Below are 26,186 nucleotides of genomic sequence, written 5' to 3'. Positions count from 1 at the left end.
TTTGTTTGGACGGTTCTCAGCTGTACAATTCCAATCCAAAATGTCTGGTATCTCTCAGCCGGCGGACACTAAATATAGACCAGGTGAAACGCATCACAATTATGTTGTTCTAAAACCAGCTCTGGCTGCTGGTGCTGCCATCGATGGTTCTTAGCCACTGGAGGCCCAACCCATCCCCTCCTTTGTCCCATTAACTATTTTGGGAACAAGCAGTCTGCCATATCTCTGGGATTGGTGTTTATTATCCTTGTAATAGGATCTGAACACTGCTTATTAGAAGATGTTAGAATGTCAGAGTTAGTCTGGCTGCTAAACACACACTCAACCAATTACAGCCCAGACTAGGCCGATCTGTTAAAGCTGTTTTACCTTCCTCCTCTCTGCTGACTGCACTGAAACAGCAATTCACCAACCAACCAACGACTTGTGTTTATACAGCACCTTGAAGACAGAAAAACATCCCAAGGCGCTTTACAGAGGTGCAATCAGGCAAAAATGTCACTGGAGGGTAGGAGGAGGGTGAGCAAAAACTTGGTCAAAGAACTGGGTTTCAATGTTGGTTTTAAAGAAGGAGAGAGAGAGAGGCGGGAGATTTAGGGAGGGAATTCCAGAACCTCGGGCCCAGATGGCTGAAGGCACTGCTGCCAATGGCTGCGCGAAGGAAGTGGGAGATGCACAAGAGGTCAGAGTTGGAGGAACGCACAGTTCTTGGTGGGTTGTAGGGTTTGAGGAGGTTACAGAGATGGGGAGGATCAAGGCCATAAAGGGATTTGAACGCGAGGATGAGAATTTTAAATTGGAAGCATTGGGGTAGCGGGAGCCAACGTAGGTCAGCGAGTTCAGGGGGTATAAAAGGGTGAAAGGGACTTGGTGCGAGTTAGGATCCGGGCAGCACAGTTTCGGATGAGCTTGAGTTTATGTTGTGTGGAAGATTGGAGGCCGGCCAAGAGCGCACTGGAATAGTCGAGTCTGGAGGTAACAGGCATGAATGAGGGTTTCAGCAGCAGATGAGCTGAGGCAGGGTGGAGCCGAGAGATATTACGGAGATGGAAGTGGGCGATCTCTGATATAAGGGATCAGCAGCTCAGCTCGGGTTCAAATGGGAGGATGTGTACACTCTGGTTTAGGCTCAGACAGAGGCCGGGGTAAGGGGTGGAGTCAGTGCCTAGGGAACGGAGTTTGTGGTGGGGACCGAAGGCAATGGCTTCAGTCCTCCCAATATTTAACCGGAGGAAATTCCGGCTCATCCAGGACTGAATGTCGGACAAGCCGTTTCACAGCACAGAGACAGTGGAGGGGTTGAGAGAAGTGGCGGTGAGGTCGAGCTGGGTGTCGTCAGCATACATGTGGATCCTAATTGTGTTTTCGGATGATGTCAACATGTAGATGAGAAATAGGAGGGGGCCAAGGATAGATCCTTGGGGGGACTCCAGAGATAACGGTACAGTGTTGGGGAGAGAAGCCATTGCAGGAGATTCTCTGGTTACAACTGGATAAGTAAGAGTGAAATCAAGTGTGAGCAGTCCCACTCATGCTGGACGACGGAGGAGAGGTGTTGGAGGAGGATGGTGATTGGAGAGAGTCAAACAGTTGCAGGGACGAAGGGCACAGATTTGGGAGGTGACAACACGTTCAAGGACTTTGGAGAGGAAATGGTTTGCAAGGGCAGAGGGGTCAAGGGTGGGTTTTTTGAGGATGGGGTGATGACAGCAGATTTGTAAGGGCGGGGGACAGTGCCTGAGGAGGGGGAACTGTTTACATGGGGGCCAGGAATGGAAATTGGATGGTTAGAATTTTAGTCGGAATGGAGTCAAGAGAGCAGGAGGTGGGTCTCATGGGCAAGATAAGTTTGGAGAGGGCGAGGAGACAGGAGAGAAACTAGAGAAAGACACAGGATCAGGGATAGGGCAGAGGGGAATCTTGGGGACAAGTGAATCAGGGTTCCCGTTCCTGATCACCATCGTGTGTGTGCGGATGTTAGTTTAGGACAGCACTGGGCTCAGATATGGTTCTTTACTGAACACACTGCCAATGCTCTTTCACTATGAAGAATGAGCACTTGGGGGAGGTAGCAGACACCTGGTGCTGGTGGGACATATCCTGGAAGGGTCAGAGCCATCAGGAGAGAGGGGTGGGAACCAAGGAAAGAAAATATTGGCAGTTCTTCCTTTTCAGGTGACAAATGGTGATGGACACATCGGGTTCAGCAGTGAGATGGTCTTTATACGGAAGGAATGCTTTAATATTCCGAATCACCAGAGACAGATGGAGGTGCAGTGATGTGTATTAAAGAAACGAGGGCATCAGCAGGGGACTCCTGGCATAAACACCTCACAGCAGCACAGGACAGGATGGAAGTGAGTGTGACTCCGTCCTTATCAAAGGTGGGAGGTAAATCCCGGAGATCTGCCTCGTCGACAAAGATAACAACGGAAGTCGTTCAAAGGGATCGAACAAGCAGTAAATCTGGGCAACTTATAGAAGGCAGACTGGGGCTAACTCTGTACAGACTGGGTCTAACTCTGTACAGACTGGGTCTAACTCTGTACAGACTGGGACTAACTCTGTACAGACTGGGACTAACTCTGTACAGACTGGGACTAACTCTGTACAGACTGGGACTAACTCTGTACAGACTGGGACTAACTCTGTACAGACTGGGACTAACTCTGTACAGACTGGGACTAACTCTGTACAGATGTATCAACGGGCGAGAGGGGAAAGTAGCAAATATTTTAAACTTTCAGAAAGCATTGAGAAGGTTTCACTGCAGTACTGAGGGAGCACTGCACTGTCGGTGGGTCAGTACTGAGGGAGCACTGCACTGTCGGTGGGTCAGTACTGAGGGAGCGCTGCACTATCGGAGGGTCAGTACTGAGGGAATGCTGCACTGTCGGAGGGTCAGTACTGAGGGAATGCTGCACTGTCGGAGGGTCAGTACTGAGGGAGCGGTGCACTGTCAGAGGGTCAGTACTGAGGGAGCGCCGCACTGTCGGAGGGTCAGTACTGAGGGAGTGTCGGAGGGTCAGTACTGAGGGAGCGCCGCACTGTCGGAGGAGCTGTCTTTTGGATGAGACGTTAAACCAAGGCCCCGTCTGCCCTATCAGGGGAGACATAAAAGATCCCATGACACTATTTTGAAGAATAGCAGGGGGAGTTCTCCCCGGTGTCCTGGGCCCAATATTTATCCCTTAACCAACATCACTAAAACAGATGATCTGATCATTATCTCGTTGCTGTTTGTGGGATCTTGCTGTGCGCAAATTGGCTACTGCGTTTCCCACATTACAACAGTGACTGTACTACAAAAGTACCTCATTGGCTGTAAAGTGGTTTGGGACATCCTGAGATCCTGAGGTTGTGAAAGGCACGATATAAATGCAAGTTCTCTCCTTTATTTCTGAGGATGGGGTTTAGAATACAAGTCACACACATTGGTGCTGTCAGTGAGAGGCAGCCCCTCTCCCCCAGGTAGGTATCGGAAGAGAGGGTGGGTGCAGTGACACACTGGTGCCCTGTGGGGCCGCCCAGTACAGCAAGTACAGGCCTAACTCAAAGCAACTTTTAACTTAATGAGTTCAACATGGAATTAGATGCTTTTCCATGCAGAGATCACAGGATGTGATGACATCACCTGGGGGGGAGGGGTTGATTTATCCCCCGGTGACCTCACTGGGCTCTTTTCTGTTCTTCGAGAATGTTTCTCAGATGAATGAATTATGTAATTGTGCAGATAACTCACAGGAGGTAAAAGTGAAAACACAGACCACCATTCTCCCACTGACTGATCATCACACAGGGCACAGGCTGCAATAGGCACACACCCAATAACATTCCACCGTGAAAACTCTGCATCTCAAAGCTGCCCGAGTGAGTTGTTGGGGGGAATAGGCAGGTGGGTGTCACTGGCAGCCCAGTTACAATACCCTGACCTCCTCAAGCAATCTGCGTGTTAGAATCTCTCTCTGTGCGAGTTAGCTGATCTCAGCCAAAGTGGCTCCAATCGGCCATAGTGTCCTGGGCTGGTGCGGGGGGAACCAGGCCACGTTCCTGGTCACTTCTACTGGAGACTGCGAGATGTGACCTGAACATAAAGAATGGGTGAAAAAAGATCACCAGCCATTCCCCTCTCCCCCGCCCACCCTCTCCCCCCTCTCCCCCGCCCATCCTCTCCCCGTTCCCCCTCCCCATTCACCCCTCTCCCCATCCCACCCTCTCCCCCCACCCCCCCGTGCCCCCCCACCCCCCCGTGCCCCCCCGCCCACCCTCTCCCCCGCCCACCCTCTCCCCCGCCCACCCTCTCCCCCGCCCACCCTCTCCCCCGCCCACCCTCTCACCCCCCACCCTCTCCCCATCCCACCCTCTCCCCCCCCCCCCCCCCGTGCCCCCTGCCCACCCACTCCCCCGCCCACTCTCTCCCCCCTCTCCCCCGCCCATCCTCTCCCCTCTCCCCGCCCACCCTCTCCACCTCTCCCCCCCCGTGCCTCTCGCCCGCCCACTCTCCCCATTCCCCCCCCTCCCCATTCCCCCCTCTCCCCAGCCCACCCTCTCCCCCCATGCCTCCCGCCCACCCTCTCCCCGCCCAACCTCTCCACCTCTCTCCCTGTGCCCCCAGCCCATCCTCTCCCCCAGCCCATCCTCTCCCCGTGCCCCCTCTCCCCCCTAATTACTGGTGATGCCAACTCCAGAATAACACCTGTGGTCAATTACAGGAAAACTCTGGGAAATTCCCCCGATTCTCGATGGGAATCCAGCAAACTCCAGGAGAGTGGGTTCCCCATGTGCATTACTAAAAGATTTAAACTCCCTCCTGTCCCAGTGTCCTTAGGAACACAGTCCAGGGTCGAGCCACAGGAGGTATCGCGGTTCCAGCTCTCAGACCCAAAGTTCAAATCTCAATGCCTTCAATAGCCTGTCTATCACCTTAAATATCTTTGCCACATTCCCACCACTCTGCGTGAAGTTATACCTGAACGGTGGATTCCCCTTTTCTTGATTAAGTTTGAATCCATGTTCCCGTGTCCTGAACCCCGTGTTAATATTGAACGTCTCTCTGGGACCCACTTTATCCACAGTCACTCGCTCTAAAACTGAAGGACTGAGCCTTTGTTCAAAGCTTATCCAGCACTGCCCTCTGGTGTTAACGCCTGGTAGTGTGTCACTGTCACATTTTGGAACTTTCTAGCCTGACAGAGAGAAGGAAACAAATTTGGTGACGAAAGTCAATCCCATGTAAACCAGTAAATATAAAATATTCATGGCCTGGGCTAAAATGTTAGACTTTTAATTCCTTGGATTAAATTTTAAAATCAATGGTCTCTGAGTATAAATCCACTTTGAGGAGTCACCCTGTGTACACAATATTAAGACAGGGCCTCAACAAGACTTTGTGCAAACTGGCTGCTGCATATCCTGCATTACAACAGTGACAACATTTCAAAAAGATTTAATTGGTTGTAAGGCACTTTGGGATATCCTGAGGTCGTGAAAGGCAGTACAAAAATGCAAATCTTTCTATGAATGAGGTCACGCCCAGGGAGGGAGTGGGACGGCCGGTCCCAGGGAGGGAGTGGGACGGCCGGTCCCAGGGAGGGAGTGGGACGGCCGGTCCCAGGGAGGGAGTGGGACGGCCGGTCCCAGGGAGGGAGTGGGACGGCCGGTCCAAGGGAGGGAGTGGGACGGCCGGTCCCAGGGAGGGAGTGGGACGGCCGGTCCCAGGGAGGGAGTGGGACGGCCGGTCCCAGGGAGGGAGTGGGACGGCCGGTCCCAGGGAGGGAGTGGGACGGCCGGTCTAAGGGAGGGAGTGAGACCGTCCCTCTCACTCCTCGACTGTGCAGTAATTGAAATTTCAGGGAGTTGCCTTCAGCATTGACAGAACCGATGTCAGGGTTTCCATGGTAACGGACCAGTGCCCCTTGGGGTCTGAGGATGAGTCACAACGACAGCAAATTCCATTAAATTAAAACAGTGGGAACTGGGCTAATGGCCGTTCGCAGGATTAACCCTTCACTTCACACGAAGCCTCATTATCCCTTTCATTCATTTCATTTCTTCTCCTTTCTCCTCCCAGGTTCCTGGTTCCACAGGCTCCCTCTGGTGCCTCGCACAAGTGTGGGAACCTAATCAGTGTTCGAAGGCTGTTTGTGCCATGGAAGAATCACTGTGTCCCCACTCACAGACAGCAGTGGGGAGCGATCAGGAGCAGGTGTCCCAACTACCCCCGAGTTGAGATTGGTTAACTCGGCACAGGCCGGGGCTGGAATCGGGAATCTGAGACTCTATGTCCGAGCTCCATACCAGGCAGTGAATCTACCCACTGAGCGTTTCAAGCCAACAGCATGAATTTAATGGTATAACTCCTGTCTCTCAGAAGTGACAGAAGCCTTGATTAGAACGGAGAATGTTTATTTTTTACTGAAACTCTTTTTCCATCAACATTTGGAGAAAGGTGTTTGGTGGATGTGCGTGGGGTAGGGGAGGCATTCACGGTCGATACACAACTCCTGAACCTTCAGAGCAATGTCCCAGCACGCTGAGGAAAAGGACAAGAATCAGCTGTGCTGTGGGGTGAGTGCAGTGTGAGCAGGAGGAAGGTGCCCTGAGGGGAACAGCTGATGTAACAGGGTCACATCCTTCCCTTCACCCCCCCGGGACAAACGCACAAACTGCTCATTTACATATCACATACCGTGTGGAAATAAACCGGATTAACTCACTGCTGGTGGCAGAGTTTGGTAAAAACATCACATTTAGTGCTTTAAATGGAAATCAGGGACGATGTGAATTGAGGTTTGGAATGTGCAGATGCGGGAATGTCAGACGAACCTATGGAGTGAAATGCTATTAATAATGACAGGGGAGGGGCCCTGAGCACTGACTGTGAGAAGGACTCACCCTCCTTGTCTGATAACATCACTTAGATCTCATGCCTCATCAACACTATCTCTTTAGACAAAAAGATCCTTTCCGGCAATGTGAAAATGCCTGAAGGCGCTGGTCAGTGCTGGGCTGACACTCCATACCTGGGGAATTGTACTGGGTACCCGTGATTCTCAGGCCTCCCTCCACACCTCCTGTCCTGTCCTCACCCATTGTGCATCGAGCGCACTGTCCAGCGACGGTCACTGGACAGTGATCAGGAGCCAGAACCCTGGCCGGTTCTCGCCCTCTTTCTAGCCCAGGGATGCTGAAGCCAATAGCAGCCCTGGTTGGGGATCTGCTAATGCAGCTCTTCAACTGACCACTGACTGAACAAGGAGTTTACCCAAACTCTATCGTCCATCCCATAATACCGTGGAACCATCAGGGTTATTTTATGTATACTTAATCAGAAAAGCTCAGCATCGCCACTTGAAAGAAAGACTCCTATTAACGGCCAATGAAGTATTTTTGAAGTGTAGTCACTGTTGTAATATGGGTAACACAGCAGCCAATTTGCGCACAGCAAGATCCTACAAACAGCCATGTGATAATGACCAGATAATCTGTTTCAGTGATGTTGGTCGAGTGATAAATACTGGCCAAGACACCTTCGAATAGTGCCATGTGATCTTTTATGTCTACCTGAGAGGGAGGACAGGGTCTCAGTTTAACGTCTCATCCAAAAGATGGCACCTCCTACAGCGCGGCGCTCCCTCAGTACTGCCCCTCCGACAGTGCAGCGCTCCCTCAGTACTGCCCCTCTGGCAGTGCAGCGCTCCCTCAGTACTGCCCCTCCGACAGTGCAGCGCTCCCTCAGTACTGCCCCTCCGACAGTGCAGCGCTCCCTCAGTACTGCCCCTCCGACAGTGCAGCGCTCCCTCAGTACTGCCCCTCCGACAGGGTAGCGCTCCCTCAGTACTGACCCTCCGACAGGGCAGCGCTCCCTCAGTACTGACCCTCCGACAGTGCAGCGCTCCCTCAGTACTGACCCTCTGACAGTGCAGCGCTCCCTCAGTACTGACCCTCCGACAGTGCAGCGCTCCCTCAGTGCAGAGTTCCTCTTACACTACCCCAACATACACGTCCAAATAAACTTCAGAACAACACATCTGCTGCACGAGGTATAAGATCCATTTAGTTGCCTCTGCTGCTTCAGCCCCCATTCCCACCGAGCCAAACTTCCCCCCATGTTCCCCTGTGCTAGCCCCGAACCTGTGTACCTCTCTCGTTTCTCTCCCATCTCCTCCTACGCCCTTCATGGTGTCCATGACACCCACCTCATGCTCCCTCGACTCCATTCTCACCCAATTTCTCTGCTTGGCCCCCATGCTCGCAGTCATTGTAAATGGTTCCCTCTCCTTCGTAGTCTCTCTTCTTTCAAAACAGCCAATATCACCCGTCTCCTAAAAAAAAACCCACACTCGACACCTCAGTCCTTGCAAACTACCCCCATCTATAACCTCCTTTTCCTCCCCAAATTCCTTGAAAGTATTGTCATCTCCCAAATCCATGCCCATCTCTCCTGAAGTTCCCTGTTTGAATCTCTTCATTCAGGTTTCTGTCTCTGATACAGCGCTGAAATGACCCTAAAGATCATGAATGACACTGTCTGTGACCTTCGCCCATCTTCCTCGTCCAATGCCTACCCTTGCCCCATGGTGTCATCAACCGCAGACATGGTGTCAGTTTCCACATGTACACTGACGACCCCCAGCTCTACCTGTCCACCACCTCTCTCAGCCCCTCCACGGCCTGTGTTGTCAGGCTGCTTGTCTGACATTCAGTCTTTGATGACCTGTAGTTTCCACCAGCTAAACATTGGGAAAACTGAAGCCATTGTCTTCGGCTCCCACCACAAACTCTGTACCCTCACCACCGACTCCATCCCCCTCCCCGGCCCCTCTCTGAGGCTCAACCAGGCTGTTTGCAACCTCGGCGTCCTATCTGACCCCGAGCTGAGCTTCTGACCCCATATCCTCTCCATCATCAAAACCACCTACTTCCACCTCTGTATCATCGCCTGATTCAGTCCCAGATACCAGCTAACTATCCCATGGACCCAGTTATACCATCAGCTTTAGGTGCTCTCTGGTAATTTAATGGTAAAGCTGCCCCTCACTTCCCTTCTTCCGTTCTTCCCCTCCCCCAGTTTGAACCCTTTGCCTGCATCACTTCCTTCATCAATTCCTTTCATTATCTCGGAAAATTCAAGTATGTCATTTTGAAGTCTCACCTATTCCAGAGACCAACTTTTTACTCATCACTTGAAAAGCCAGCGAGGGAGGGTGGCAGTGCCAAGTACAGGGTGACACGGACAATCCGTCTGACTCAGACCCTCCCCCCAGCTGTTCGAGTGCTGGTGGGCAATGGGAAGGGTATTCTCCCCCTCAGTAATGGGGGAAAGATATCGGGTTTTAGTTAAATTCGGTCTTTAAGATTATGAAAGGGTTCAATAGGGTAAATGTAGAGAAGATATTTCCACTTTGGGGGAGTCCAAAACTAGAGGCCATAAATATAAGAGGCCATAAAACTAAAGGTCACTAATAAATCCAATAGGGAATTCAGGAGAAACTTCTTTACCCAGGGAGTGGTTAAAATGTGGAACTCGCTCACACAGGGAGTGGTTGAGGTAAACAGCACAGAAGTATTTAAGGGGCAGCTGGATAAACACGAGGGAGAAAGGAATAGAAGGATATGCTGATAGGGTGAGATGAAGTAGGGAGGGAGGAGGCTCGTGTGGAGCATAAACACCGGGATAGACCAGTTGGGCCGAATGGCCTGTTTCTGTGCTGTACACTCTATGTAATTCTAGTTAACCCCTACTTGAAAGTATATTTGTGTGGCCATTGGGTAATGACAGGATCAGGCTCAGCTGCACACTCCCATGGTCGAATAGCCCGCTGCCACTCACTTTCTAGGTTCACACACTTGACGGAGGAACTGGAGTGGAGTGGGTCCAACCCCAGCAAGACTCTCAGGAGAGGAGGAGACAATGCAAACCCCAGATTCTGGGCCTATGCGTGTATAGAAAAGCCCGGTTTGTGCGTGAAGCCCTTACCAAGACTGGGCACTGGAGTGCAGCCTGTACTCACGAATACTTTTATTCAGAAGCAATTTTCGGAAGAGCCGAGGTGAATTGCGAGGGGAACATCGCGGAGACACAGGCCCAACTCCGTAAAGCCGAGGGCGAAACAGGTCCCAGCTGCTTGTGTCCAAGGAATTTGGGAAAAACGCATCATCCTCAATCTCTCCTCGGTGTGACATGACTCCCAAACGATTGATGAGCAAGACTGGGGACAGTGCGGGCTCTTGTCGAGAGAAATGTGAAGGGAAAGTTCCCTCCATTCAGCGGTGATTGTAATGGCTGACAGGTGTAATCCTTATAGAGGACTGAGGAGGCAAGACAGGAGGCAGGTGGAAAATGGCAAACCGTTAAACCTTCGTGATTTCAACACAGCTGTTTCATTAATCGTCCAATCCTTTAGTTGTATGTGGCCATTTCAATTTTGAGATTTTTTTAAAGTATAAGTATTTGACTGCAGTACCTGAGGTGTTTCGAAGGCCTGTTTGTTTCTCTATATCGCAGACCTCAGCTACAAAATGTTTTTCTGTTACGTTCACGCCGATTTGCAATTCTATAGATATATGTTTAGCCGAACGGGCAGCTAGTAAATACAATTCTGTATTCTGTATTTACACCCAGTTGGAAAATAGAGATCCCTTCAAATGAAGTCCAGCTGCCTTCACCGGGTGATTCTGTATAAATCAGTTCCAAAGTTTCCAAACCCACTGGAGCATTACTCGACTGTGCGGGGTTTCAGGATATCGAATCCCTTCGTTTACTGGCTCCCCATTGAAGAGTCAGGGGCTTGATTCTGTCATTTGTTTTTCCATTAAATGCTGCCCGAGAGAGTGGTGTAGGTTCAGGTTCGAGGTCCAGCTACCCTCAGTTGCTGCGGGGAGTCCTTGAAGGAGACTGGAACACACTGCCACTGCGCTCGACTGCCTCCCCCTTTCTACTTATTTGTCACAAGACTCTCAAACACGACGATAAGCCACCCTTTAAACGCCTGGCCACTGCCGACTTCAGCTCTTGTAGAGAGGCGACTGGTTAGGAGAGGGCTAGACTCCCCCACAAACTGCCCTGAGGGAGAACTAACCTCCCCCCAACATACTACCCTCAGCTCCTGCTCCGTGTACCGACCGCTCTCTACAAGTCCCATCAGGAAGTGTAACTTCCCCTTGGTGTCTGTTCCATTTCTTCAAGTTAAGCAGCCACTGGAATCTAGAGAAAGCCAAACATGGACAGACACACTGCCTGCTCTCCGAGAGGCCCACAGTCTAGATATTTACAGCTCACATCAAATAATCAAAATAATATCATCACTTTGCTCAAAGCACCTCATTAAAAAATTTAAGCATTTTGGTGAACAATCAAAGACTGAAGGAAAACATGAGCTTGTTCAGTTACTGTGTAATCTGATAAACCCAATTACAATTTAACCCTCAATGTCCCAGCTTCTCTTACAATTTTACAAGAAGTCTCTTTAGCATTTCAAACCTGCCTCACTGAAGCTGTCTTTTCTGATTCAACTCAGCCTGATTTGGGGTTCTCTGGAGGAAAGTAAACCTCCCATCTTTTATTTCTGATTACATTGAGGCTTACATCTCAGGTCTGAAAGAGTTAATGAGGCTCCAAGAAGGAGTTCCTGTTAATCTGTGACAGCACAACTCAGACAGAAAAACTGCAGGTCAAGGGGCATGGCATCTGGGAGCTGTTTACAGCCTCGTCTGGGATATGTGGTTTAACACTGGGAGGGAGCCAGCCAGCACCCTGATCTGCCACAAGCCTCTCACTGCTAGCGACCCGGATAGCAGGGCCTACCAGCTTCTCCCACTCCAAAACCTGAAGGGGCGGGTCACGTTTAAACACACCAGGGTAGATTTTCAGCTTGGCACCCAGGTGTAAAGCTGGTGCTGTGGGCGCCCGTGATATAAACTGCCCATTTCCACTGAGGGTGGTCCAGGTGCCAGCACTTTGAGGGTCAGATTAAGAATCTGACACAAGAAATGCCTTGGTTGAAGTGATTCCTTAAACACACCCAACGATAAGATGGCTATTTATAAACGGCTCCTTGTATCAGTGCACGTATACCCCCAGATCTCTCTGTTCCTGCACCCCTTTTAGAATTGTGCCCTCTAGTTTATATTGCCTCTCCTCGTTCTTCCTACTGAAATGTATCACTTTGTATTTTTCTGCGTTAAATTTAATCTGCCACGTGTCCGCCCATTCCACCAGCCTGTCTATGTCCTCCTGAAGTCTATCACTATCCTCCTCACTGTTCACTACACTTCCAAGTTTTGCGTCATCTGTAAATTTTGAAATTGTGCCCTGTACACCCAAGTCCAAGCCCAAGATGTAGACGAGGACTGCCACTGGCTGAGGGCCTGGGAGCTGAGTAAATAAACCAAAATAAATCAAGCTGCTTATTTACTTTAATAATGATGCAGATTCTGAGTCTGTAAATCCGATTTTATTTCAACCAAAAAAGGAAATACTAGAAATACACAACAGTTGTGTCAGCATCTGAGATAGAGACAGCAGTTCACGGTTCTGTCAGACACGGGAGACCTGCTCTGTATCTTTTCTCTATTTTACATTTTTGCTGTACTTTCTCCTCATTAAGCTGCGTGTGACAGCCCAGGGGTGTCTGGCATTCCCCGCTGCAGCTATTTAATATTATATTGAAACCGATCTACATTGTCCCATCAATATCACTTAACCCTGTCGTCAGAGAAACACCCCCTGACCCACCCATACTCTGAGTGTGACCTTTCTCTGAATCTTCTATGAATCCACACAAGGAAATTTCATTCCTTCAAACAATGCTGTTGATTTCCAACTTTCCACCTGGTATTTCCATAATGGGCAAATCTACAACAACAACAAAACAACTTGCTTTTATCCAGAGCCTTTAACGCAGTAAAACGTCCCGAGGCGCTTCACAGGAGCGTAAATCAGGCAAAGTTCGACACCGAGCCACATAAGGTGATATTAGGACAGGTGAAAGAGGTGGGTTTTAAGGAGGAGAGAGAGGCGGAGAGTTTTAGGGAGGGAATTCCAGAGCTTAGGGCCCAGGCAGCTGAAGGCACGGCCGCCAATGGTGGAGCGATGGGAATCGGGGGATGGACAAGAGGCCGGAATTGGAGGAGCGCAGAGATCTCGGAGGGTTGTAGGGCTGGAGGAGGTTACAGAGATAGGGAGGGGGGCGAGGGCCATGGATGGATTTGAAAACAAGGATGAGAATTTTAAAATCGAGGCATTGCCGGACCGGGAGCCAATGGTAGGTCAGCGAGCACAGGGGGTGATGGGTGAACGGGACTTTGCGAGTTTTAAACCCAGGCAGCAAGTTGGAAATTTGCCTCAATGTTGTGAACTTGAGGTGTTCTATCTGACGCTGACAGCATGCAGAATTATCCCAGCCTTGAACCTAATAACCTGAGGGGACAGGGGTGTGCAGGAGAGACAGGAGGTCTCTGAGCACAGGGTGGGGCCAACAGCGGGAGACCAGGAAATGGAACAACTCCTTAATACTGGATATTAAAAGGATGTACAGGCACTGGAGAGGGTGCAAAAAAGATTCACAAGGATGATACCAGAACTGAGAGGATATACTGATCAGGAAAGGCTGAACAGGCTGGGGCTCTTTTCTCTAGACGAGAGAAGGCTGAGGGGTGACCTGATCGAGGTCTTTAAGATTATGAAAGGGTTTGATAGGGTAGACGTAGAGAAGATATTCCCACTTGTGGGGGAGATTAAAACTATGGGCCATAAATATAAGAGAGTCACTAATAAATCCAATAGGGAATTGAGGAGAAACTTCTTTACCCAGAGAGTGGTGAGAATGTGGAACTCACTCCCACAAGGAGTAGTTGAGGCAAATAGCATGGATGCATTTAAGGGGAAGCTGGATAAACAGATGAGGGAGAAAGGAATAGAAGGATATGCTGATAGGGTGAGATGAAGAGGGGAGGGAGGAGGCTCGTGTGGAGTATAAACACTAGCATGGACCAGTCGGGCCGAATGGCCAGCACCTTCAGGAGAGGAGGAAGAGGGGGGAAATCCTGAATGGCCTGGAGAAACACCAAACCGTCGAGCAGACACTAGTTACCACCGAGGAGGTACATGCCTCCCCTCAACACGCTGAATTCAAAATCTGTGCCTTCATTTACAAATCCCTCACAGCCCCACCTTCCCTCTCCCTGAAATGTCCTCCAGCTCTAAATGCCAATCGTTCCCCTCAGCTCTTCCAATTCCGGCCTCCTTTGTAATGCCCTTTGCCTCTGCTCCACCTTCAAAAGCAGAGCCTCCAGCCGCCTGGCTCCGTACTGAGCCTCAGAAACAAAATACTGCGGATGCCGGGAATCTGAAATAAAAACAGACAATGCTGGAAAAGCTCAGCAAGTGAGGCAGCGTCTGTGGAGAGAGAAACAGAGTTAATGTTTCAGGTCAAAAACCTCTCGTCAGAAGACTCAGAACTGACGAGGGGTCTTCGACCTGAAACATTAACTCTGTTTCTTTCTCCACAGACGCTGCCTCACTTGCTGAGCTTCTCCAGCATTGTCTGTTTTTATCCCGTACTGAACCTTCTCCCTAAACCCTCTCTCCGTTATTTATCTCATATTTATGCAACTTCTCAGGCCAGCAGATAGTGTGTTCCCTCACCAGCACAGTCTGTCCTACACCCAGGGCACTCCATGGTCTTTCTCTGCCACTCTTACACTGCACGCAGTTCTACGCTGTATAAAAGGCATTAGAGAAGGGTTTGGATGGTAGGCAGAAAGACGCATTTAAATAGTGCCTTTCATGACCTCTCTTTACAGCCAATGAAGTACAGGCAGACATTAGGGCTAATGACACATCTGCTGTTTGGGACCAGACATAATTAAGTCAGCGATTGTTCATCACTGTATGCTGGAGGGAAGACTCCTTGACACAGGTTTGATGAATGATAACAGACCAAAATATTTAGGAGGTGAGGCAGTCTAACGAGGCAGTGTCGATGTTAAGGTGTTAGAGATTAGTAACAGCTGGTGCCTTGTTGCACTGGCACTCAGTGAGAGTCCCTGCTCAAGCTTTGTGCAATCATAAACAATTTTACAACACCAAGTTATAGTCCAGCAATTTTATTTTAAATGCAATCAGGTTGCAGACTGTCTTGTAAAGGTGATAAAGAGACTGCGAATAACCTGCTAACTGAAACTGCCGAGGGATCTCTCCACAATCTTTTGACACGCTGTACCGTTCTGCTCAGTCATTCTGTGCCATGTGTTACAGGAACCACCAAAACATGACATCACACAGCACAGACTCTGGTCTGAGGAAGTGAGTCACTGCTGTACAGGCATTGGGTTAATCTCACACAGTTACTGAAGATTGCTGAATGCAGAAACTCTGCTCGTCTCCTCCATTAGAGTATGGCAGACAGAACAGAGAAAAATAACTAACTGTAGGAAAGAAAATATCAATTCCCTTATACTCCCCCTCCCCCGCAGTATATTCACCCTCCCCCGCAGTATATTCACCCTGCCCCGCAGTATATTCACCCTCCCCCGCAGTATATTCACCCTCCCCCGCAGTATATTCACCCTGCCCCGCAGTATATTCACCCTCTCCGGCAGTATGTCCACCCTCCCCCGCAGTATATCCACCCTCCCCCGCAGTATATCCACCCTATCCGGCAGTATATCCACCCTCCCCCGCAGTATATTCACCCTGCCCCGCAGTATATCCACCCTCCCCCGCAGTATATTCACCCTCCCCCGCAGTATATTCACCCTCCCCCGCAGTATATTCACCCTGCCCCGCAGTATATTCACCCTCTCCGGCAGTATGTCCACCCTCCCCCGCAGTATATCCACCCTCCCCCGCAGTATATCCACCCTCTCCGGCAGTATATCCACCCTCCCCCGCAGTATATCCACCCTGCCCCGCAGTATATTCACCCTCTCCGGCAGTATATCCACCCTCCCCCGCAGTATATTCACCCTGCCCCGCAGTATATCCACCCTCCCCCGCAGTATATCCACCCTCCCCCGCAGTATATCCACCCTCCCCCGCAGTATATCCACCCTCCCCCGCAGTATATCCAACCTCCCCCGCAGTATATCCACCCTCCCCCGCAGTATATCCACCCTCCCCCGCAGTATATCCACCCTCCCCCGCAGTATATCCACCCTCCCCCGCAGTATATCCACCCTCCCCCGCAGTATATCCACCCTCCCCTGCAGTATATCCACCCTCCCCCGCAGTGTGAATCCATCCCAATGTATTGCACCTTTGTGATTTCCAGCAACTGTCCCCTTTCATGCAGTGTCCTGCACTGATCACGCTGGAGAATTCCCTCCCAGAATGTTACATGAGTTTAGATAGGGGTTAGCAGGGACATGAATTAAAATAGTAAATTATCAGAATAAAATCATTCCCACAACCTGTGGGACATTCTGAACAGTAAGAGTCAATTCTTTGTTAAAACTTGCAGGGGATCGACATCCCAGACAGTAAGGAGCTGGTAACGTGTACAGCAGCCAGTGCTGTAGTACTCTGTGCGCAGCAGCCAGTGCTGTAGTATTCTGTGCGCAGCAGCCAGTGCTGTAGTACTCTGTGTGCAGCAGCCAGTGCTGTAGTACTCTGTGTGCAGCCAGTGCTGTAGTACTCTGTGTGCAGCAGCCAGTGCTGTAGTACTCTGTGTGCAGCAGCCAGTGCTGTAGTACTCTGTGTGCCACAGCCAGTGCTGTAGTACTCTGTGTGCCACAGCCAGTGCTGTAGTACTCTGTGTGCAGCAGCCAGTGCTGTAGTACTCTGTGTGCAGCCAGTGCTGTAGTACTCTGTGTGCAGCCAGTGCTGTAGTACTCTGTATGCAGCAGCCAGTGCTGTAGTACTCTGTGTGCAGCAGCCAGTGCTGTAGTACTCTGTGTGCAGCAGCCAGTGCTGTAGTACTCTGTGTGCAGCCAGTGCTGTAGTACTCTGTGTGCAGCCAGTGCTGTAGTACTCTGTGTGCAGCCAGTGCTGTAGTACTCTGTGTGCAGCAGCCAGTGCTGTAGTACTCTGTGTGCAGCAGCCAGAGCTGTAGTACTCTGTGTGCAGCCAGTGCTGTAGTACTCTGTGTGCAGCAGCCAGTGCTGTAGTACTCTGTGTGCAGCAGCCAGTACTGTAGTACTCTGTGTGCAGCAGCCAGTGCTGTAGTACTCTGTGTGCCACAGCCAGTGCTGTAGTACTCTGTGTGCAGCAGCCAGTGCTGTATTACTCTGTGTGCAGCCAGTGCTGTAATACTGTGTACAGCAGCCAGTGCTGTAGTACTCTGTGTGCCACAGCCAGTGCTGTAGTACTCTGTGTGCAGCAGCCAGTGCTGTGGTACTCTGTGTGCAGCCAGTGCTGTAATACTGTGTGCAGCAGCCAGTGCTGTAGTACTCTGTGTGCAGCAGCCAGTGCTGTAGTACTCTGCGTGCAGCCAGTGCTGTAGTACTCTCCGTGCAGCAGCCAGTGCTGTAGTACTCTGTGTGCAGCAGCCAGTGCTGTAGTACTCTGCTTGCAGCCAGTGCTGTAGTACTCTGTGTGCAGCAGCCAGTGCTGTAGTACACTGTGTGCAGCAGCCAGTGCTGTAGTACTCTGTGTGCAGCCAGTGCTGTAGTACTCTGTGTGCAGCCAGTGCTGTAGTACTCTGTGTGCGTGCAGCCAGTGCTGTAGTACTCTGTGTGCGTGCAGCCAGTGCTGTAGTACTCTGTGTGCGTGCAGCCAGTGCTGTAGTACTCTGTATGCGTGCAGCCAGTGCTGTAGTACTCTGTGTGCGTGCAGCCAGTGCTGTAGTACTCTGTGTGCAGCAGCCAGTGCTGTAGTACTCTGTGTGCAGCCAGTGCTGTAGTACTCTGTGTGCGTGCAGCCAGTGCTGTAGTACTCTGTGTGCAGCAGCCAGTGCTGTAGTACTCTGTGTGCAGCAGCCAGTGCTGTAGTACTCTGTGTGCAGCCAGTGCTGTAATACTGTGTACAGCAGCCAGTGCTGTAGTACTCTGTGTGCCACAGCCAGTGCTGTAGTACTCTGTGTGCAGCAGCCAGTGCTGTGGTACTCTGTGTGCAGCCAGTGCTGTAATACTGTGTGCAGCAGCCAGTGCTGTAGTACTCTGTGTGCAGCAGCCAGTGCTGTAGTACTCTGCGTGCAGCCAGTGCTGTAGTACTCTGCGTGCAGCAGCCAGTGCTGTAGTACTCTGTGTGCAGCAGCTAGTGCTGTAGTACTCTGCTTGCAGCCAGTGCTGTAGTACTCTGTGTGCAGCAGCCAGTGCTGTAGTACACTGTGTGCAGCAGCCAGTGCTGTAGTACTCTGTGTGCAGCCAGTGCTGTAGTACTCTGTGTGCGTGCAGCCAGTGCTGTAGTACTCTGTGTGCGTGCAGCCAGTGCTGTAGTACTCTGTGTGCGTGCAGCCAGTGCTGTAGTACTCTGTGTGCGTGCAGCCAGTGCTGTAGTACTCTGTGTGCAGCAGCCAGTGCTGTAGTACTCTGTGTGCAGCAGCCAGTGCTGTAGTACTCTGTGTGCAGCCAGTGCTGTAGTACTCTGTGTGCGTGCAGCCAGTGCTGTAGTACTCTGTGTGCAGCAGCCAGTGCTGTAGTACTCTGTGTGCAGCAGTCAGTGCTGTAGTACTCTGTGTGCAGCAGCCAGTGCTGTAGTACTCTGCGTGCAGCCAGTGCTGTAGTACTCTGCGTGCAGCCAGTGCTGTAGTACTCTGCGTGCAGCCAGTGCTGTAGTACTCTGCGTGCAGCCAGTGCTGTAGTACTCTGCGTGCAGCCAGTGCTGTAGTACTCTGCGTGCAGCCAGTGCTGTAGTACTCTGCGTGCAGCCAGTGCTGTAGTACTCTGCGTGCAGCCAGTGCTGTAGTACTCTGCGTGCAGCCAGTGCTGTAGTACTCTGCGTGCAGCCAGTGCTGTAGTACTCTGCGTGCAGCCAGTGCTGTAGTACTCTGCGTGCAGCCAGTGCTGTAGTACTCTGCGTGCAGCCAGTGCTGTAGTACTCTGCGTGCAGCCAGTGCTGTAGTACTCTGTGTGCAGCCAGTGCTTTCTTCTGCCTTACCCGCTCTTTAAATGTGTACAAATATCCAGGCCCATAGAATGAGGGGCAGATTTATAGAAAACGTCAAATAAAATATAGATACAGATATAAAAAATAAATATAAACAGAGATGTAACAGAAAAGTACACAAAGTGCATTAATTCAGGTGTCAGATCATGGGGGTATATGTGCACAAATCGTTGAAGGTGGCAGGGCAGGTTGAGAAAGCGGTTAAAAAAACATACGGGATCCTGGGCTTTATAAATAGAGGCATAGAGTACAAAAGTATAGAAGTCATGATGAACCTTTATAAAACACTGGTTCGACCACAACTGGACGATTGTGTCAAGAACCAGATGGCACAGATTTAAGGTGATTGGCAAATGAACCAAAAGCGACATGAGGAAAATCTTTTTTTTTACACAGCGAGTGGTTAGGATCTGGAATGCACTGCCCGAGGGGGTGGTGGAGGCAGATTAGCTGGATTGCTCATGCATTGAGCCGACACGGACTTGATGGGCCGAATGGCCGCCCTCTGTGCTGTAACCTTTCTATGATTCTATGAAAAGCCAAATAGATGGAGCACATCAGGCACAACAAATGTATACATAGAAAGAGAGAAGACTGAAAGACATCAGCTCAAACAGAGGGGCCCAGGCTGAAGGGATTTGAACACAAGTGCCCTGTGCTGCTTTGCCACAACTTCATTAACACATTACCATCGCAGGAACCTTCAAATTACATATTTATTCCACACTCCACACCCAGACCTTGGCCCACATTCCAAAGTCAGTGTGTTTACCCAGTGTCCAGACCTCACTCCTTCAGCCATAACAACCACTGAAACTGTTTCATAGACACATCCATGCCAAAGAGAGGAATTCTAGGTGCACAAAGGGAGAGATGGGGGCAGAGACAGAGAGGGGGGCAGAGACAGAAAGTGGAGAGAGATGGGGGCTGAGACAGAGAGGGGGGCAGAGACAGAAAGTGGAGAGAGATGGGGGCTGAGACAGAGCGTGGAGAGAGATGAGAACACAGACAGAGAGAGGGGAGAGATGGGGGCAGAGACAGAGAGAGGGGAGAGATGGAGGCAGAGACAGAGAGGGGGGCAGAGACAGAGAGAGGGGAGAGGTGGGGGCAGAGACCGAGAGAGGGGAGAGGTGGGGGCAGAGACAGAGAGAGGGGAGAGGTGGGGGCAGAGACAGAGAGGGGGGCAGAGACAGAGAGTGGAGAGAGATGGGGGCTGAGACAGAGCGTGGAGAGAGATGAGAACACAGACAGAGAGAGGGGAGAGATGGAAGCAGAGACAGAGAGAGGGGAGAGATGGGGGCAGAGACAGAGAGACCAGAGAGATGGGGGCAGAGACAGAGAAGGGAGAGCGATGGGAGCAGAGAGAGCAGAGAGATGGGGCAGAGTCAGAAAGGGGAAAGATGGGAGCAGAGACAGAAAGAGGGGAGAGATGGGGCAGAGACAGAGAGAGGGGAGAGATGGTGGCAGAGACAGAGAGAGGAGAAGGGGGCAGCGACAGAGAGGGGTGAGAGATGGGAGCAGAGAGAGAGAAAAGAGAGATGGGGCAGAGACGGAGAGATGGGGGCAGAGAGAGAGAGGAGAGAGATGGAGCAGAGACAGAGAGGAGAGAGATGGGGCAGAGACAGAAAGAGGGGAGAGATGGGAGCAGAGAGAGAGAGGAGAGAGATGGGAGCAGAGACAGAGAGAGGGGAGAGTTGGGGGCAGAGCCAGAGAGAGGGGAGAGATGGGGGCAGAGACAGAGAGAGGGGAGAGATGGGGGCAGAGACAGAGAGAGGGGAGAGATGGGGGCAGAGACAGAGAGAGGAGAGAGATGGGGCAGAGACAGAAAGAGGGGAGAGTTGGGGGCAGAGACAGAGAGGGGAGAGATGGGGGCAGAGACAGAGAGAGGAACGAAAAATAGGAATGGTTCTAAATTTTGGCATTTTGCTGAAAGAGAGCCAAACATGGTGTGGATCGGTTCATGAGCTGAGAGCCCAGACTCTGCAAGTTGTTTGCTTTGAGTCAGAGTCTGCTGGTTGAATTCTTGGCAGCTCAGAGTTGGCTCTAAGTCGATGGGAAGCATCTCATTCATACCTAAAATCATGAGGAGTAATTTCAAAAACTCTCTTGCCAGCCTTGATGCTTTTGTTTTGCACTGAGTTCCGTGTGTCCAGGACGTGCAGAATTCAGTCAAAAACAAAGGTTGCAACAAAATGGACGTAATTCTACGACCATGGAACACAACTGTAGATAAAAGGAGTGAAGGGCCTTCACCACCCCACAGATTCCCGTGTAGCTAAAAACATAAAGAGAGAGAAGCAGAGAAACAGTGAGAGACAGAAAAAGAGACAGAGAGAGGAATGGAGAGAGGGAGACAGAGAAAAAATAGACACAGAGCCAGCAAGACAGAAAGAGAAAGATAGACAGACAGACATAGACTGCTACAGAGAAGAAATAAACTTACAGAAAGGATTGTGATTCTCCAGAACGAAAGTTTTAAAATGTTAGAAGTTGGCAGTGGTATTTTGTGTAATCCCATTTTTGTGGTGAAAGGCCTTTGTGTCCCCTGGACAGTTGAAAGCTGTAACCCCAGTGACGACCCCAGTGACGACCCCAGTGTCAGAACACGGGCTCGCTCTGCACCGGGTGTTGGCTACACAGTTTTGGAACAGTTCTTGGCAGCAGTCAAGTCCATTTCAGTCTCCTCGTTTATCACAGAATCATAGAAAGTTACAGCACAGAAGGAGGCCTTTCGGCCCATTGTGTCCGTGCCGGCCGAAAAAGAGCCACCCAGCCTAATCCCATTTTCCAGCATTTGGTCCGTAGCCCTGTAGGTTACGGCACTTCAAGTGCACATCCACGTACTTTTTAAATGAGTTGAGGGTTTCTGCCTCAGTGAGTTCCAGACCCCCACCAACCTCTGGGTGAAAAAATTTCTCCTCAGCTCCCCTCTAATCCTTCTACCAATTACTTTAAATTTATGCCCCCTGGTCACTGACCCCTCTGCTAAGGGAAATAGGTCCTCCCTATCCACCTCAATTAAATCTCCCCTCAGCCTCCTTTGTTCCAAAGAAAACAACCCCAGCCTATCCAATCGTTCCTCATAGCTAAAATTCTCCAGTCCTGGCAACATCCTCCTAAATCTCCTCTGTACCCTCTCTAGTGCAATCAAATCTTTCCTGTAATGTGGTGACCAGAACTGTACGCAGTACTCAAGCTGTGGCCTAACTAGTGTTTTATACAGTTCAAGCATAACCTCCCTGCTCTTATATTCTATGCCTCGGCTAATAAAGGAAAGTATCCTGTATGCTTTCTTTACCACCTTATCTACCTGTCCTGCTACCTTCAGGGATCTGTGGACATGCACCCCAAAGTCCCTCACTTCCTCTACACCTCTCAGTATCCTCCCATTTATTGTGTATTCCCTTGCCTTGTTTGCCCTCCCCAAATGCATTACCTCACACTTCTCCGGATTGAATTCCATTTGCCACTTTTCTGCCCACCTGACCAGTCCATTGATATCTTCCTGCAGTCTACAGCTTTCCTCCTCACTATCAACCACAAGGCCAATTTTTGTATCATCTGCAAATTTCCTAATCACGCTCCCCACATTCAAGTCCAAATTATTAATATATACTACAAAAAGCGAGGGACCGAGTACTGAGCCCTGCGGGACCCCACTGGAAACAGCCTTCCAGTCGCAAAAACACCCATTGACCATTACCCTTTGCTTCCTGCCACTGAGCCAATTTTGGATCCAACTTGCCACTTTCCCTTGGATCCCATGGGCTTTTACTTTTTTGACCAGTCTGCCATGTGGGAACTTGTCAAAAGCCTTGCTAAAATCCATTTTCATTACATCAAACACGTTACCCTCATCGACCCTCCTTGTTACCTCCTCAAAAATTCAATCAAGTTAGTCAGACACGACCTTCCCTTAACAAATCCATGCTGACTGTCCTTGATTAATCCGTGCCTTTCTAAATGACAGTTTATCCTGTCCCTCAGAAATGATTCCAATAATTTGTCCACCACCGAGGTTAGACTGACTGGCCTGTGATTACTCGGTCTATCCTTTTCTCCCTTTTTAAACAATGGTACAATGTTAGCAGTCCTCCAATCCTCCGGCACCACGCCTGTAGCCAGTGAGAATTGGAAAATGATGGTCAGAGCCTCCGCTATTTCCTCCCTTGCTTCTCTTAACAGCCTGGGATACATTTCATCCGGGCCTGGCGATTTATCCACTTTCAAAGATGCTGAACCCCTTAATACTTCCTCTCTCACTATGTTTATCCCATCCAATATTTCACACTCCTCCTTAACTACAATCTCTGCATCGTCCCCCTCCTCTGTGAAGACAGATGCAAAATATTCATTAAGAACATAGCCACTCACTTCAGTGTTTAATGAAGCACATCTGTCCCTCCAGCACTCCTCTGGGCCCAGATGGCGCCCGGAGCCTGTACAGGACATAAAAATCTCAGAGAGAAGAGAGGCAGACCCTCAAAATACATTACGAGAATCACAAACAATTTAATACAGAATGTGAAAAAGATGCATCTAATGTGATGTGTTTAGATTGTGTTGATTTAATATGAAGGCCTGGTCTTGTTGAATGTGGAGGGCTCCAGCCCACCTTCATCCTCTCAGTCTGCACTATCCCACTCCGCGCCACCCCACTCCGCATCATCTCACTCCGCGCCATCTCACTCCACGCCACCTCACTCCGCGCCACCTCACTCCGCGCCACCCCACTCCGCGCCACCCCACTCCGCGCCACCCCACTCCGCGCCACCCCACTCCGCGCCACCTCACTCCGCGCCACCTCACTCCACGCCACCTCACTCCGCGCCATCTCACTCCGCGCCATCTCACTCCGCGCCACCACACTCCGCGCCATCTCACTCCGCGCCACCCCACTCCGCGCCACCTCACTCCGCGCCACCCCACTCCGCGCCACCCCACTCCGCGCCACCTCACTCCGCGCCACCTCACTCCGCGCCACCTCACTCCGCGCCACCCCACTCCGCGCCACCCCACTCCGCGCCACCCCACTCCGCATCATCTCACTCCGCGCCACCTCACTCCGCGCCACCCCACTCCGCGCCACCCCACTCCGCACCACCCCACTCCGCACCACCCCACTCCGCACCACCCCACTCCGCACAACCCCACTCCGCGCCACCCCACTCCGCGCCACCCCACTCTGCGCCACCCCACTCCGCATCATCTCACTCCGCGCCATCTCACCCCAATCTGCACCACCCCACTCCGCGCCACCCCACTCCGCGCCACCTCACTCCACGCCATCTCACTCCGCGCCACCTCACTCCGCGCCACCTCACTCCGCACCACCTCACTCCGCGCCATCTCACTCCGCACAACCCCACTCCGCGCCACCCCACTCCGCGCCACCTCACTCCACGCCATCTCACTCCACGCCATCTCACTCCGCGCCACCTCACTCCGCACCACCTCACTCCGCGCCATCTCACTCCGCGCCACCTCACTCCGCGCCACCCCACTCCGCATCATCTCACTCCGCGCCACCTCACTCCGCGCCACCTCACTCCGCGCCACCCCACTCCGCGCCACCCCAATCCGCGCCACCCCACTCCGCGCCACCCCACTCCGCGCCACCCCACTCCGCGCCACCCCACTCCGCGCCACCCCACTCCGCGCCACCCCACTCCGCGCCACCCCACTCCGCATCATCTCACTCCGCGCCATCTCACCCCAATCTGCACCACCCCACTCCACGCCACCTCACTCCGCGCCATCTCACTCCGCACCACCCCACTCCGCACCACCCCACTCCGCGCCATCTCACTCCGCGCCACCCCAATCCGCACCACCCCACTCCACGCCACCTCACTCCGCGCCATCTCACTCCGTGCCACCCCACTCCGCGCCACCCCACTCCGCGCCACCTCACTCCGCGCCACCTCACTCCACGCCACCTCACTCCGCGCCATCTCACTCCGCGCCACCCCACTCCGCGCCACCTCACTCCGCGCCACCCCACTCCGCATCATCTCACTCCGCGCCATCTCACTCCGCGCCACCTCACTCCGCGCCACCTCACTCCGCGCCACCCCAATCCGCGCCACCCCACTCCGCGCCACCCCACTCCGCGCCACCCCACTCCGCGCCACCTCACTCCGCGCCACCCCACTCCGCGCCACCTCACTCCGCGCCACCCCACTCCGCATCATCTCACTCCGCGCCACCTCACTCCGCGCCACCCCACTCCGCGCCACCCCACTCCGCGCCACCTCACTCCGCGCCACCCCACTCCGCATCATCTCACTCCGCGCCATCTCACCCCAATCTGCACCACCCCACTCCGCGCCACCCCACTCCGCGCCACCCCACTCCGCGCCACCTCACTCCGCGCCACCTCACTCCGCGCCATCCCACTCCTAAAGCGAAAAACGAGTGAAAGCTAATCGGCAGCCCGTTTTACACCTCATCCCATTTACTTTTCCATTGAAGTATGTGCAAGTATGTTAGTGTGAGTGTGTTAGTGTGAGTGTGTTAGTGTGTGTGACTGTGAGAGTGAATGAATATGATTGTATGAGAGTGAGTGAATGAGTGTGTGTGTGTGTTGTGTATGAGTGTGACTGTGCATGAGTGTCTGTGAATGTTGGAGTGTATGAATGTGGGTGTATGAGCGTGTGTGTGAGTGTATGTGTGTGTGTGAAGGTGTGTGAGTGTGTGTATGTGAAGGTGTGAGTGAAGGTGTGTGTGAATGTGTGTGTGTTTGTGTGAATGAGTGTGTGTGTGAAGGTGAGTGTGTGAATGTGTGTGAGCGTGTGAATGTGTGTGTGAAGGTGAGTGTGTGTGAATGTGTGTGTGTGAAGGTGTGTGAGTGTGTGAATGTGTGTGTGTGTGAAGGTGTGTGTGAAGGTGAGTGTGTGTGAATGTGTGTGTGTGAAGGTGTGTGAGTGTGTGAATGTGTGTGAGTGTGTGAAGGTGTGTGTGAAGGTGAGTGTGTGTGAATGTGTGTGTGTGAAGGTGTGTGAGTGTGTGAATGTGTGAGTGTGTGAATGTGTGTGAGTGTGTGAATGTGTGTGAGTGTGTGAAGGTGTGTGTGTGAAGGTGTGTGTGTGAAGGTGTGTGTGTGAATGTGTGTGTGTTTGTGTGAATGAGTGTGTGA

The 26,186-nt window shown here is 51.7% G+C and overlaps 1 protein-coding gene across 3 annotated transcripts in view; it reads right to left on the bottom strand.

The window, feature by feature from the left end:
- The window catches only part of pde4a (phosphodiesterase 4A, cAMP-specific), a 245,506-nt gene that overhangs the window by 81,811 nt on the left and 137,509 nt on the right, over window positions 1–26,186 (bottom strand). The window contains exon 1 of one of the 3 annotated variants that reach the window (XM_067972903.1): window positions 9,980–11,310. The exons of 1 other annotated variant lie outside the window; for it this stretch is intronic. In XM_067972903.1, the coding sequence (XP_067829004.1) occupies window positions 9,980–10,266 (287 nt within the window). In that variant the 5' untranslated portion in view covers window positions 10,267–11,310. Of the gene's footprint in view, window positions 1–9,979; window positions 11,311–26,186 lie in introns of those variants that run through there. One more of the 3 variants, XM_067972901.1, reaches the window with a different exon arrangement.

The sequence above is a fragment of the Heptranchias perlo genome, chromosome 37 (genome assembly GCF_035084215.1).
Source record: "Heptranchias perlo isolate sHepPer1 chromosome 37, sHepPer1.hap1, whole genome shotgun sequence".
Taxonomy (NCBI): domain Eukaryota; kingdom Metazoa; phylum Chordata; class Chondrichthyes; order Hexanchiformes; family Hexanchidae; genus Heptranchias; species Heptranchias perlo.
Note: the sequence above shows the minus strand (reverse complement) of the source record. Positions and strands in the feature narration are given on the sequence as shown.